At 43.7% G+C, this 14,588-nt stretch overlaps 1 protein-coding gene across 1 annotated transcript in view; it reads right to left on the bottom strand.

Annotated features, from left to right (window-relative positions):
- The window catches only part of IPO11 (importin 11), a 565,426-nt gene that overhangs the window by 343,445 nt on the left and 207,393 nt on the right, over window positions 1–14,588 (bottom strand). Inside the window, exons 17-20 of the mRNA XM_040421326.1 lie at window positions 9,060–9,093; window positions 5,735–5,775; window positions 3,745–3,861; window positions 2,255–2,368 (exon numbers count right to left, since the gene is read on the bottom strand). Coding sequence (XP_040277260.1) covers window positions 2,255–2,368; window positions 3,745–3,861; window positions 5,735–5,775; window positions 9,060–9,093 — 306 coding nt within the window. The remainder of the gene's footprint in view (window positions 1–2,254; window positions 2,369–3,744; window positions 3,862–5,734; window positions 5,776–9,059; window positions 9,094–14,588) is intronic.

Here is a 14,588-nt window from a genome sequence, read left to right as displayed (position 1 = left end):
AGCTGGAGCCAAAAGCAAGACGAACTTTTGGTTGCGGGGACCAGAGGTGGTGTGACTGCATACAGTTGTTTTTTTTCTACAGGGCATAGTTTAGGACCATCTGGGGTATAAATATAAAATAAAAAATTTATATATATATATACACACCAATTGGGTGACGGATGGGCATCTGTCACAGCCACCCAATAGATTTATACACTAAAGGGCTAATTTATTATAACCGGCGATTTATACATTGGTCTTAATTGTCTCTGTACTGCTGGAGGAAGCGCCAAAGTTATATGGAGGTGCAGAACGCCACATAACTTCAGCAGGCCATGCGAAAAACATAAATCTACACCAGCTCCCTTGCTGGCATAGATTTAAGCCAAAAACTGGCGTAGAAAATGATGAATGCGATGGGCCTGCCAGCTCTTCCCTTCTTCACCTACGCCAAGCCCCTTTTTCTCGACCTGTCGGAAAAGTGGCGTGACGGGGAAAAGTTGCAAAATGGCGTGCAACTAAATCTGCGTCTGGTATATGCCACAAAAGTGGTGTATGTCAGTTAATAAATGAGCCCCTAAATGTTTTTTTTTTTTTTTTAACATGGCTGCCTATGGATGGCCAATAGAGGACAACGGTTGGACAATTACATTTTTTTCTCTCCACCTTGTGCCATGCAATTTGGGACATGTCAAGCCAAGAGAAAAGTTTTAGTTGGACGCATTTGTAGAATCACAGGATGCATAACAAGAGGCATAGATTCTCATGGCCAGAACATAGCTTTGCCTCTACACAGACCACTGGAGGGAAAGGCGACCAAAGTAATTAGAGACAAGGATTCTAATCTGTGCAGCCTAGATGACAAAGGGTTGCTATATCATTATATTGTAAGGGTATTTTAAGTACTGATTTGTTCTGTCTCTTTTACATTATTTTTAATAGTCTGCATAATAAAGTTTCCCTTGTAATGTAGTGGGTTAGAGAAGTACCCATCCCCCATTGTGCTGATAAGACCACATTCCTGAGTGATTTCAGAGACATGCAAGATTCACACTGGAGGAGGGGCTGAAGGGAATAACTCTGGTTTGCACACATACATTTGGGGACTCCACCAGGAACTTCATCCAAGGTAGGATATAAGTACTGATTTGCCCCATCTCTTGTACCCCAGGGTGTTGACGGTCATGTGTTATAACGTGGTAGACAGACATGTGTTATAGCATGACCGATGTAGTCCCACCCTATAAAATAGCATATTTAGGCTAGGGATGTATTTACTTTTTATTATTCAGTATGTGATTTGTCTGTGTTATCTTATATTTAATCACACTTAGTAAATATATTTATTCACTTAGCCTGCGTAAGCTTATTCATTATCAAATCTTTTGAATTCACGTTTTTGAAACAATCATACATGGGGAGTCTTTACAGTAAGAGCAGTAAGGCTATGGAACTCTCTGCCACAGGATATTGGGATAGCTCACTATACAAAAGGACCTAGGGGCTCGGAAATGTAAAAAAAAATATGTTACCATCAGCTTCATTCGTGTTTTTATTACATGCAAGATTGTCAAGACACAGAGGGGGAGATTTATCACACTGGTGTAAAGGAGAACTGGCTTAGTTGCCCATACCAACCAATCAGATTCCTCTTTTCATTGTTCACAGCTCCACAGAAAATGAAATGTGGAATCTGATTGGTTGCTATGGGCAACTAAGCCAGCTCTATTTTACACCAGCTTGATAAATCCTTCCCACAGTCTGTTAGGGAAATAAGCAGGGTAGACAGCTTTTTACCTGGACTCCACCCAGTCAGCCTGCTCTCTTTCACGCAAGCCTCATCATAAACCACATGGCTCCTCTAGCAGTTCATGTGCCAGATTGAAATCTACGGCAGCTCGAGCTCAGTCATTATTTACACCAGTTTCGGGCGTAAATAATAATGAATGAGCCGGGGCAGATAATCCCCACAATTCGCCTTTGCCACTTCCTTTTTTTTCGTACAACTGACGAGGGAGGCAGAAACTGCCAACTGCGGCCAAAAAAGTCGCAATGGCATTGAAAAGTCACAAATCCTATGGATTCTCAACTCTTCCACCCTAAAAACAGGGGGGATAATGAATTTCCCCCTAACAATCCCAACATAAGCCAATGACATTGGTAAGGATTCACTAAAATAAATCCATCATGGCATCTCTAAACAAAGAGGCCATGATGCCAATGTGAATAGAGGCCCAAAGTTACATAAAACATGAAATCAGTTGACATTTACCTTAACCAGGTGAATTAACGTAGTCAGAATGGCGCATCGCAACATATTGTGTTCTTCGCTTTGCTTCCACAGTAGAGGTAAATACTGTACAAGACAGCCAACAAAAGGCCGAATCTGGGGATAGCAAACACATCACAACACGTCACTGTCAAGGTGAGAAAGGAAGCCTCATAACACAAACTGCACTGATACATAAATGTAATGCGCTCCATGCATGTAGGAAGATGAAATCATGCCTTTAAAAAGAAAACGCAGGAAATCCTCATGGCAGAAGTTGCTTGTACTATCTACATTTCAGGTATAATGAAGCCATCACACAATGGTCTTTCATGATGCATTTCTACATACTCACAAGGTGAACAATATATAAACTGAAGTTGGTGGCAGGTTCCATTCACACCTGTCTAAGGCAACTTTCACACTCGCGTTTTGGGCGGATCCGTCATGGATCTGCAAAAACGGATCCGTTACAATAATACAACCACATGCATACGTCATGAACGGATCCGTTTGTATTATCTGTAACATAGCCAAGACGGATCTGTCATGAACTCCATTAAAAGTCAATGGGAGACGGATCCGTTTTCTATTGTGTCAGTTTCGTCAAGCAGGCAGCGTTTTGGTGTCCGCCTCCAGAGTGGAATGGTGACTGATCGGAGGTAAACTGATGCATTCTGAGCGGATCCTTTTCCATTCAGAATGCATTAGGGCAAAACTGATCCGTTTTAGACCGCTTGTGAGAGCCCTGAACGGATCTCACAAACGGAAAAGCCAAAACGCGAGTGCGAAAGTAGCCTTAAGTGACAGATGGATGACTTATCCGTAGGATAGGTCACCAATATGAGATCATGGGGGTCTGGCACACAGCATCTCCCCGATCAGCAGCAGCCCCATGTTCGGGAGTTACAGTAAACAGTGTACGCAGCTTGGTACATTGTGTATTCTCCATTCTATGGTTACTGCAGATCAGCTTCCATTTCATTCAATGGCAGCAGCACTTCAGTAACCGGCTCCGTCCACTACACAATGGAGCACCGGGGCTACTTCCAAATAGCAGATGGGCGGGGTGTAGGTTGTCCGACCCTAGCCGATCTGATACTGATGAACGGTCCTAGGGATAGGTCATCAATTGTTAAATCCTGGAAAAGCCCTTTAATGGAACTGCCCATCATATATATCAGTACAGGAGAGTTTATAAGGTGGAAGGGGAGGTAGTGGGTGGGAAACAGACCAATACTAACGCATTAATAAACTTTGTGGCGTTTTCTCTCTCGTCTAAGTCTTCTCGCTGGACAGCCCCATTCCTCCTGTCCTAAAAATGATTGCTGATGGTGACACAACCCTGCTTAGCGCTATCAGAGCAGCGCTGTGCTTCCTGAGGTCAGATCAGCTTGTGTCTAGTCTGGGGTGGTCTGAGACACCCCCCGCAGCAGCAGGGCAGCAACCTGAACCAAGGATGATATGTTAACTGCTCGATTACAGATGGTTACCTGCATATTAACCCTTTCAATAACACAGGACAGTACATGGAGGATCTGCATCTTTGAGTCGCATTCTGTAACTTGCTGAAGAAGCTGGAAAAGCAGACTGAAGATGGACTCCAAGTACTGAAAAGGAGAAAGTACGTCAAAAGTTATTTTAGGCAAAATAAAAAATAAAATAAAAATGAAACAAAATAAAATGAAACCTTTTAATTATGGATTAATTGGGATGAAAAGATTACTTGGTTTATGCATCCACAGGGATGGAGACACCTTTTCCAATGATAAATATAATGGCTGCATAATCCTAACTATATGTGACGGGATCCGCCTGACCATGCATGTCTATATCAATAAGTAGAGGGGGCACTTATAACAGCTATTCAGTCACCTAAATGGAGAGAGGAGGTCCAGATGCTGCCGGACACCCCTAGCAATAACTTACCACCTCCAGAGGAAAAGGATAGCGCATGGTGGCATCCGCTGTCGTCAGGGGAAAGTCTGTAGGCCCCCAATCACACTGGATGGTCGGCCAAATTTATTTAAATTGGTGGGATCAGCCAAACCTAATGTATATGGGAACTTTAAAGTGGTTCTCCAAAACCAGGAACCCCTTTCCATATTTACAGGTAGGGCGTAAAAAATAAAATAAAAAATTAGCTGTCATTGGCGCTTTGGTTCCCGCACCGAGCTCCATTCGCTTTCAGTCCACACTAGACGGGAAGTGTGACGTGCCAATGTCCTTACTCAGCAGTGACCGGTGCAGGCACAGCATGTCACTGCTGCCACCGCTGAGGCCATTAACGGGCCAATAGCAGTGAAGTGGATGTAGAGAGCACGCCACGCTTCCAATCCTGCAGGACAGAAGCGGAGGAGAAAGTAGCGTGGCAGGTTTAGCGTTTCCCCAAATGTGTGATATGAAGTACGGTAACTTCTGACAAAAGCAATGGGCAATACTTGCAGTACGGAAAAACCTAATCTTTTCTGAACTGTAGCTGTCAATCGGTCAGTAAGTGCTCACAGTCCTTTTTAGTAACTACTTTTATCATCATAAAGTCCTGTACTGTCCATGAATTAACAATATCATCAATTGAAAGTTACAAAGTTAAAATGAACGTCTCTCGTGCTCATGAATCCCATCTCCTTTAGACACAAGAATGAGTGACGCAGACTTTGTTCAAATCAATGATAGAAAACAGATCAAAAAGTCCTTTATTCAGTTAATTTTTAAAAAAAATGCAGAAGTGGCTATACACAAAGGACATCTGACTGCTTATCTGCCTCGTTCAGTGAGACAGAAGAGAGAGGAGAACAGAAGCTGGTCACTGGGGGTTGGAGTATAATGGCCCGCTGACACTCGGATCAAAGAACGATGGCACATTGATCATGGAGATTGGAGTATAATGGCACATTGACACCTGCGCTTCACTAAAAAGGCTCCTGTGATACGAAGGTGAAGAACAACGAAAAACTATCACTTCAAGACAATATCCATTTACAATAATAAAGCCTAAGCTCAGTCCGCTGCATTTCCTGGACAGAGCCAAAACCAGACCTCAAGCCGTAAAGCCCAAAAGTCAGGGCAGCCAGAGGTCATATGGTCCAAAATATGCCAGAACTTCACAATGTGCATTTTACTAAAGCAGCAAAAAGAAAGTTTTAAAGAAAATAATACACTGGTTCCAGGTTTCTAAGGGGGGAATTTATTAAAACTGGTGTAAAAGAAAACTGGCTTAGTTGCCCATAACAACCAATCAAATTCCACCATTCACTTTCTGAAGGAGCTCTGAAAAATGAAAGGTGGAATCTGATTGGTTGTGATGGGCAATTAAGCCAGTTTTTCTTTACATCAGTTTTGATAAATCCAGCTCCCTCAAGTCTTTTGGCTCCAGAAAACAAGGCCAGTCTAATGACATGTAAGTGGTCGAGGGGAATAATATTTGAAAGTACAAGAAAAAGTTCGGAGAGTAGAGGATATACTGGGATTAACTGCACCTACCGGCAAAAAATGCTCCGTCATGAACTCAAAATCATCAACTGGTAAATTGAAAAATTAAGGAAAAACATCTATAATGGCTTATTTTATGAAGACCAGTGAAGTTTTATAGATGTATACACAGCCATTACCAAGAAAGCCCGTCATCAAAAAATTACCTACTGTACTGTAAGGGTACTGTCACACCAGTGTTTTTCTTTTCCGGCATTAAAGGGCTTCTGTCAGCCCACTAAACCGTTTTTTTTTTTTTTTGCTTAATAATAACCCCTACACTGCGATTTATCCATACATAAGTAAAATAATAATTTTGGTTCAGTAGAATTTGCTAAAACCCTATTTTTATAATATGTAAATTACCTTGCTACCAGCAAGTAGGGCGGCTACTTGCTGGTAGCAGCCGCATCCTCCCATCATAATGACGCCCCCTCTGCTTGTTGATTGACAGGGCCAGCGGACGGGATCTTTCTCCGCTGGCCCTGCCTGTTTTCATTCAATATCTGGCGCCTGCGCCGCGGCCGTACCTATCTTCAATCGGCGCAGGCGCACTGAGAGGCGGCCACTCACTCGGCCGCTTCATCCTCAATGCGCCTGCGCCGGGTGTAGATGTGACGTCATCGGCGCAGGCGCATTGAGGATGAAGCGGCCGAGTGAGTGGCCGCCTCTCAGTGCGCCTGCGCCGATTGAAGATAGGTACGGCCGCGGCGCAGGCGCCAGATATTGAATGAAAACAGGCAGGGCCAGCGGAGAAAGATCCCGTCCGCTGGCCCTGTCAATCAACAAGCAGAGGGGGCGTCATTACGATGGGAGGATGCGGCTGCTACCAGCAAGTAGCCGCCCTACTTGCTGGTAGCAAGGTAATTTACATATTATAAAAATAGGGTTTTAGCAAATTCTACTGAACCAAAATTATTATTTTACTTATGTATGGATAAATCGCAGTGTAGGGGTTATTATTAAGCAAAAAAAAAAAAAAAAACGGTTTAGTGGGCTGACAGAAGCCCTTTAAGTTCCATCCTAGGGGCTCAATACCAGAAAAGAACTGATCAGTTTTATCCCCATGCATTCTGAATGGAGAGAAATCCATTAAAGATGCATCAGGATGTCTTCAGTTCAGTCTTTTTGACTTTTCAGCATGCTGCGGTTTTATCTCCGTCCAAAATTCCGGAACACTTGCCGGAATGCCGGAACCAGCATTGAATTTACATTAAAAATACTGCAATGCCGGATCTGTCCTTCCGGTCTGCGCATGCGCAGACCTTTAAAAATGTGGGAAAAAAAATAGAAACTGATCCATTTGTCCATATGACAAACGGATCCGTTCTTGCAATGCATTTGTGAGACGGATCCGCATTTGGATCCGTCTACAAATGCTGTCCGTTTGCATGCAGATTGCCGGCGATGGAACTGCTTACCGGATCACTCTGACGCAAGTGTGAAAGTAGCCTAACTTTTTTATTTTATATTAAAACATTTTAACATTTTTGGTTAATTTTTTATATTTTTTTGTATGTCACTATATTTAAAAAATAATCCTGATATTTTGCCGTTTTCACTCTGACCACTGAGCCTCATAATCGACTGACACTTCAAATTCTGTAGAGATCATTTCTCAGAAGTCAGAGCATTATCAACAAAGGCAGGATTACAATGAAAGTTAACATCTATAAATACATAACAAGGTCTAACACTGGCAAAAAGTGCTCATCACACCCCCATCAATCCCTGCAAGGATCACTGAGCATGTCTAGAAAATCCTCCTATAGAAGCTAACCAACATCTCCAGCCTATCTCTATGTGCAGCTATTAGGACCTCCAGCAAGATGGCTGCTCCCATAATCATGTACAGAAAAAAACAGAAAAAAGGAATATGCATCACCATTTGGTTTTAATTAGATAAAATATAGATGGTACAGTCCCCGTAACATAAACAGGACACGGTTATTAAAGGCCTGCTGTAGAAGTAGTTTGACCTTAAAGGCTATGTACACCTTTGCATCCAGTTGATTATTTCATTGAATCTAAAATGTAAATTGAACTTTTCACACGGTTTTGATCCAAAATCTACAACAGTTTTTTCACCACATCTCCTATGTAGATTTACATGGTCACAGACTACTACCACAGTCTGTTTGGTCTTATCCTGCAGTATTACTCCTATCTGTCCGCTAATTTTTGCTATCAAATGGATGTTAGCACACAGTAAGGGCTCGTTCACACGACCACATCCGTTTTGTGGTCCGTGTGCATCCGCACTTTTGGCGGACCCTATTGAGAAAAAAAGGGACAAGAATAGGACATGATCTATAGGTCTGCATTTTTTGAGGCCCCAAAGAAATGAATAGGTCCGCTTGCGATCCACAAAAAATGCAGATTAGACACAGACCAAAAATATGGTTGAGTGCATGCTCTCTAAGAGCTCATTCACATGACCGTAGGCCATCCATGCCCGTGCTGTGGACCACAGATTGCGGTCCACAATGAACGGGCACCAGTGGTTCGAATCCCGCATTGCGGTTCAGACCCACTGACCTGAATGGGTCCACAATCTGCTAAACGGCAAAAGAAAGGACATATCCCATCTTTTGTGGTGCGGAAGCACAGACGCAAGAGCCCGCGGAAGCGCTTCGTACTGCTTACGATTCGTACTTCTGCTCCTCGCTGTACCTTGCGGATTGTCAACCCATTCAAGTCAGTGGGCATCCATGATATGGGATTCACACGGCCAGAGCCTGACTGCAAAATCAATCAGACTACTCAGACTTTGTTTGTAGTCTGTGACCATGGAGACACATGACACATGGGAGCAGCAGGCACTAAACGGTAGCCCCCTCTTAAAATCCTATGCAAAAGTTTCTCCATATTTTATTGTAAAAGCACTGGAGAAAAAAGTATGAAAAGAAATTACAGAGAATTAAGACATTGACTAATCTACAGGCTAATAAGGAGGGGATGTTTTTAATGTTTATCTCCCGCAACAGTCGCATTTTCTTTTAACACTCTACAAAGTTTTAAGGAAGGAAGCGACCTTCACTTTAGATTATTAAAATGCTAATAATAATAATTTTCCCACAGGGCGACCCTTGCCATTCATCATAATGGGACCCACGCAAAGTTTGGAAATTGTGGCGGCATTCAGTAAACAATGGCTGCGTTGTCATTGTCACCAGTCTTATTTGGTAATCAATTATTTCTATTTCCAGAAGCTTAGCATGGTTTTAAGGGCAAAGTGGCACCGCGGTGCTCAGCAGGAGAAAAATGAATTTAATTAGAATGGCATTTATGAATAGAGCAAGGTATTTCCATTTGCAAACACATAGCCAAAGGATATCCAGCTTCAAGGTTGTAGCCGTCTCAATGCGAACCTGGAAGACAAGAACACAAAAGATAAAAAATAAAAAAAACATTAAAGAGTAAATAAACTTTTATTCAACTTTTTTTTTTTTTTGAATGTCCCAGATGCCCTAAAAATGATGTTTCTAAAATACTTTACGATTTGACTTTTTACTAAAGAAATTTGCCTGCACAAACGACAGGATCACCCAATGAACGAGGGGAACATTTACACGGGCAGATTGTCAGGAACGAGCATCGTGTGGATCCACCTTAAGAGGCCAGTGACCGATCCGGAGGATAGGTCATAAGAAGTTGATTCAAAATGACATCTTATCACCTATAAACGGGATAGGCGAGAAGTGTCTGATTAGTGGGTTCTGACCGTTACCAACCCCCCACCCCATCCCCAATCACGAGAGTGGGAGTCCCATGTTCTCAATTTAAGTATTTATCTTTTTCACATTTTTAAAAGGTCTGCACATGCGCAGACCGCAAAACCGGATTCGTTTTTCCAGAACACTTAGGGCCAGATCCGGTATTAATGCATTTCAATGGAAAATAATGCCGGATCCGGCATTCCGACAAGCGTTCTGTAATTTTGGTTGGAGAAAATACCGCAGCACGCTGCTGTATTTTGTCCGTCCAAAAACCATACAGTGAACTGAAGACATCCTACTTCGCACAGTCAGAATTTCAAGAGGAATTCGGTGCAAGGAGAGCTCTTTTCTAACCAGATTTACTTTTCCTCTGCACGTATACTTGGCATTACAGCAAATACAAAATGGGCGTCATTTAACAAGGGAATTGCGACTATTTTAGTCATAGAAATTGTGGCAAGTGCCTTTTTTTGACCTGTTGTGCAAGAATACTAAATCACAAGGCTGGGGTCAAGAGGTTTTTGACAGTTGGTCGGGACGAGGGTGGAACGGGGGACCAGGCGAATTTACTAACATGTACACTTCGGTCCAGCCCCAGTAGTTTTTCAACTAGGTGCACGGCTGTCTTAGATTAGCCAAATTTCTGACGAGGAGCACACCTTGTCATAAATGAGCCTAATCCCCCGGCTGCACACGGGAAAACAATGACCTTTGTAAATGTGGCACAAGGATTATAGATTGCACACAATGAAACCCCTAGTAAGAAAAAAGTAGGTAGGCTATTAATTAAAGGGTTTGTCCGAGTGTTTAATACTATTCTCAGGATAGGTCATTAGTATCTGATTGGTGGCACACCTCTTCCTATGCCAGTACCTCAGTCACATGGCCTAGGTGCAGCTCAGCCCCATTTCATGCGATACCACAGCCACTAACTACTGGAAACTGCTGTGCTTGTTAAAGGGGTTCTCCGGGAATTAAGAAAATAAAATGACTGAAAATACTTAAATATTACTTTATTATAAATATATTCCCAATAACCTTTCATTGGTTATAATGGCTCGTTTTGTCTAAGGAGCAATCATTAGGAGGAATAAAATGTCCGCCGTCCTATTAGTACACACAAAACCTGTCCTAATCACACAGCAGGACAAGTTACTTGAGTGCAGTGAGCCAAAGAGCTGCCTCATCTTCCTCTCTGCTTGACAGGGATTATGACCCTGAATACAGACGATGAGAATGGAGGAATGGAGTTTATGAGGAGACATGAAGTACAGAGAGGAGGTGAGGATGCGGTAATGAGCAGCAGCACTTGTATGCAGTCTCCATTACCATATCCTGTCCCTCCTCTCTGTACTAATGATCGCTCCCTAGACAAAACGAGCCATTATAACTAATGACAGGTATTTTGGAATATATTTAGAATAAAGTAATATTTAAGTATTTTCATTTTCTTAATTCCCGGAGAATCCCTTTAACCGCTTGCCGTCACACTAACGCCGGATCTTTCAGGTCTCGATGACGCCAATAGGCATCATCTCGTGAGACCCGAGATTTCCTGTGAATGCGCGCTCACAGGAGCGCGCAGTTCACAGGATCGCGCAGTTCAGAAGTTTATCTACAGCCTGCCGGCAGCGATCATTGGCTGGCAGGCTGTAGATTTTTAAAAGATCCAATCAAAGAGGTATGCCAGGCGCTATTTTGTAAATAGCGTATGATATACCTGCTACCTGCTCCTCTGGTGGTCCTTTTTGCTTGGATCGACCACCAGAGGACACAGGCAGCACCAAACACCACACATACACTACACCCCCCCCCCCCCCGTCACTTATTAACCCCTTATTAACCCCTGATTACCCCATATAAACTCCCTGATCACCCCCCTGTAAGGGTCCCTCATCACCCCCAGGTAGTTAGCTACTTGTTAGGTAGTTAGCGCCCAGCCCACCGCACCGCAGTCACTGACTAGTCGCTGATTAGAGTCATCTCTGTCGCTAATCAGCACTAATACTATATAGTATCTGTAAGTAATCAAGACTGATCGCAATCAGATCTATATTAGTACATTAGGGTCACCTTAGGCTCTACAAAAAACGCAGTGTTCGCCTGATGAGGCCTGATCTTGTGCGCACACTTGCGTTCAGTCCGCCCCACCGCAGTGGCAGAATTTATTTTTCTGATTACTGCAAAAACACCGTAAAATCGCTGCACTGCTATAAAGATCACTTTTGAGCTTTTTGGATCTTTCTTAGCGATCGCAGCTTTATTTCGCAAGCACTCCTTTTTGCTAGGCAGGTTTGCTCTTTTTCCTGGGTAGTCTCAGAGGAATACCCCCTAAATTTAGTGAGCCCAAAATGTCAAATAAGGGGTATTCCGCTGAAGAGGCCTACAGGATTCTGGCCGTGATGGATGAAAGCGATGGGGACGCCTCACCCGCTGAATCCAGTGGTTCAGAATATGAACCTGTAGACAGCATTGGCAATCTAACCGCTAGCGAAGATGACGAGGTTGAGGTCCCTGCTATGGTCAGGTGAACCCGATCCCATGTCAGTGTTCTGCATACCCCGCATGATGAGCCTCATTTGCAGCAGAGTGGTGCTAGCGCTGATCTTTTTTATGGTGCAGCATACACCAGCAGCGCAACACATCCTGGACCTTCTACCAGCACTGCCGTATTCCCTGGTGAAGTGGCGAGCACCAGAAGGGCAGTTCAAGCTGGTACGGTGGCACGTGCAGTAACTCCCCCGTCGCAGCCACCACGTTCACAGGCCCGTAGAGCCCTTAGTCTCCCAGAGGTGCTGGCAAATCCTAATTGGCACTCCCCTGCTTCCGCCGCACCCGTCTAAAGACCCAATACATTACATGCCCATGTTCTCTGCTGCAATGTCCATGGCACGTTTTGAGGTCATCACGTGCTTTATGCATTTCGCTGACAATAAAACCTGTCATCCAAGAGGCCACCCTGCTTATGACCGGCTCCACAAAATTCGGCCCCTCATAGACCATTTGTCATCCAGATTTGCAGATGCGTATATCCCCAATCAGTACATCTGCATAGACGAGTCCCTAGTACATTTTACCGGGCGCCTTGGCATCAAACAGTACATCCCCAGCAAGCGCGCCCGGTATGGGGTCAAACTGTATAAGCTCTGTGAAAGGGCCACAGGCTATACATATCGTTTTAGGGTCTATGAGGGAAAAGACTCAAAACTGGAGCCGGTCGGATGTCCTGACTACCTGGGGAGCAGTGGCAAGATTGTCTGGGACTTGGTGTCACCCTTACTCCACAAGGGGTACCACTTATACGTGGACAATTTTTACTCAAGCGTGGCCCTCTTTCGGCACTTACATCTAGTCGGAATTCAATGCTGTGGCACCGCGCGACCTAGTCGCCGGGGCTTCCCCCAACGGCTCATTAATACCCGTCTTGCACGGGGGGAGAGGGCTGCCTTGTGTGACCAAGAACTGCTCGCGGTGAAGTGGAGGGACAAGAGGGACGTTTACCTTCTGTCCACCATTCACGCAGACACGACTGTCCAAATTGAAAGGGCAACTGGAGTCATTGTGAAACCCCTCTCTGTCCACGACTATAACCTTCACATGGGAGGAGTGGACTTCAATGACCAGATGTTGGCTCCCTATTTAGTTTCCCGCCGCACCAGACGCTGGTATAAGAAGGCGTCTGTATATTTAATTCAATTGGCTGTATATAATAGTTTTGTTCTCTACAGTAAGGCTGGGAGAACAGGATTCTTCCTAAAATTCCAAAAAGAGATAATTTCGGAAATCCTGTATCCAGGAGGGTCCGTGCCCCAAGTCCCTGATGTAGTGAGCCGGCTACATGGCAGACACTTCCCGAGTGTCTATCCTGGTACCCCAACTCAACGTTCCCCAAGAAAAAGATGTTGCGTCTGTAGCAGGAGTGGAATAAGGCGTGACACCACCTTTTTTTATCCTGACTGTCCTGACCAGCCTGCCCTATGCATAGAGGAGTGTTTCCGCAAGTACCACACACAGGTACACTATTAGTGTAGAGATTGCGTGACACAGGACAGGCACACAGGGGTCTTAGGGCCCTTTCACACAGAGCTGCCCCAAACCTCTCCTTTCACCTGGGACAAAGTGCATAATGTACTTCGCCACATCTCTGGGCGATTTGTGCTTTGCACATTGTCCCATGGGGAAGGAGAGGTTTATCCTCTAAAGGTAAAAAAAAAAAAAAAAAAACACAGGTAAGCAAAAAAGTTAATGTTCTGTTTCAAAAGTTCAATAAAGTTTATAAAAGTTAATGTTCTGTTCAAATGTTATATAAGGTTAATGTTAAAAAATTTATTGCGTTGCGGCCTGTTTTTTATTTTTATTTTTTTACCTTCTAGGTGGACCAAGCGATCAAGCAGCTGCAGCATGGTATTGAAGGTATTAATGTAATATAACTGCACGCTTATCAGCTTCCATGTGACGCTTATCTTTAAATGTTAAAATTAATAGCAAGATTAATTGTCTTCAAAAGCGCACCGTTTGTCCTTCGCTATCTGCATGCCTCTACACCGCTAAATCCCCCTGCCTTCCTGCTCTTAATTAGCGGCACAGATGCAATGACATTTTAGAGGTACAAGGATTTTTCTTTTTTTAATCAGATTACGGTTTAATATCAGGAAGGAACTGAGCATTTTGGACAACAGCAAATTTACATATCCCAGTCTGTCAGTTTTAAATTAGCAGATTACAAAGTATTGTGATTAAGGGGAGAAACAGATGGGACATTGCAAAATAAGCAAATGATGAGTAACGACTTATAATGGCAACACGCTCCTATCTACTGCTGGCTCATGCGAGCACCGTCTATGCAGTCCACCAGGAGAGGGGACATATGGCAGCATATGGGGTCGGGGCAGCATTTACTCTATACACAATGGCAGTGATCACCATCTACATGAAATATCTATCAAAATGTGGTGTTAAAAGAGAAAAATTCTGCAAAATTGCCAATCGATGCTGCAGGAATTCTGCTAATCCAGCAAGGGATTAAATGCAGTCCCAGTGCCGAATTAGCATTAGGGTGCTGCCGCATGTTCAGGTTTTTTAAGTTGTATCTGCCCTCAATATCTTCTCTCCTGTTATGATCCACTTGAATGGGACTGAGCAGTGCC

The sequence above is a fragment of the Bufo bufo genome, chromosome 2, assembly GCF_905171765.1.
Source record: "Bufo bufo chromosome 2, aBufBuf1.1, whole genome shotgun sequence".
NCBI lineage: Eukaryota > Metazoa > Chordata > Amphibia > Anura > Bufonidae > Bufo > Bufo bufo.
Note: the sequence above shows the minus strand (reverse complement) of the source record. Positions and strands in the feature narration are given on the sequence as shown.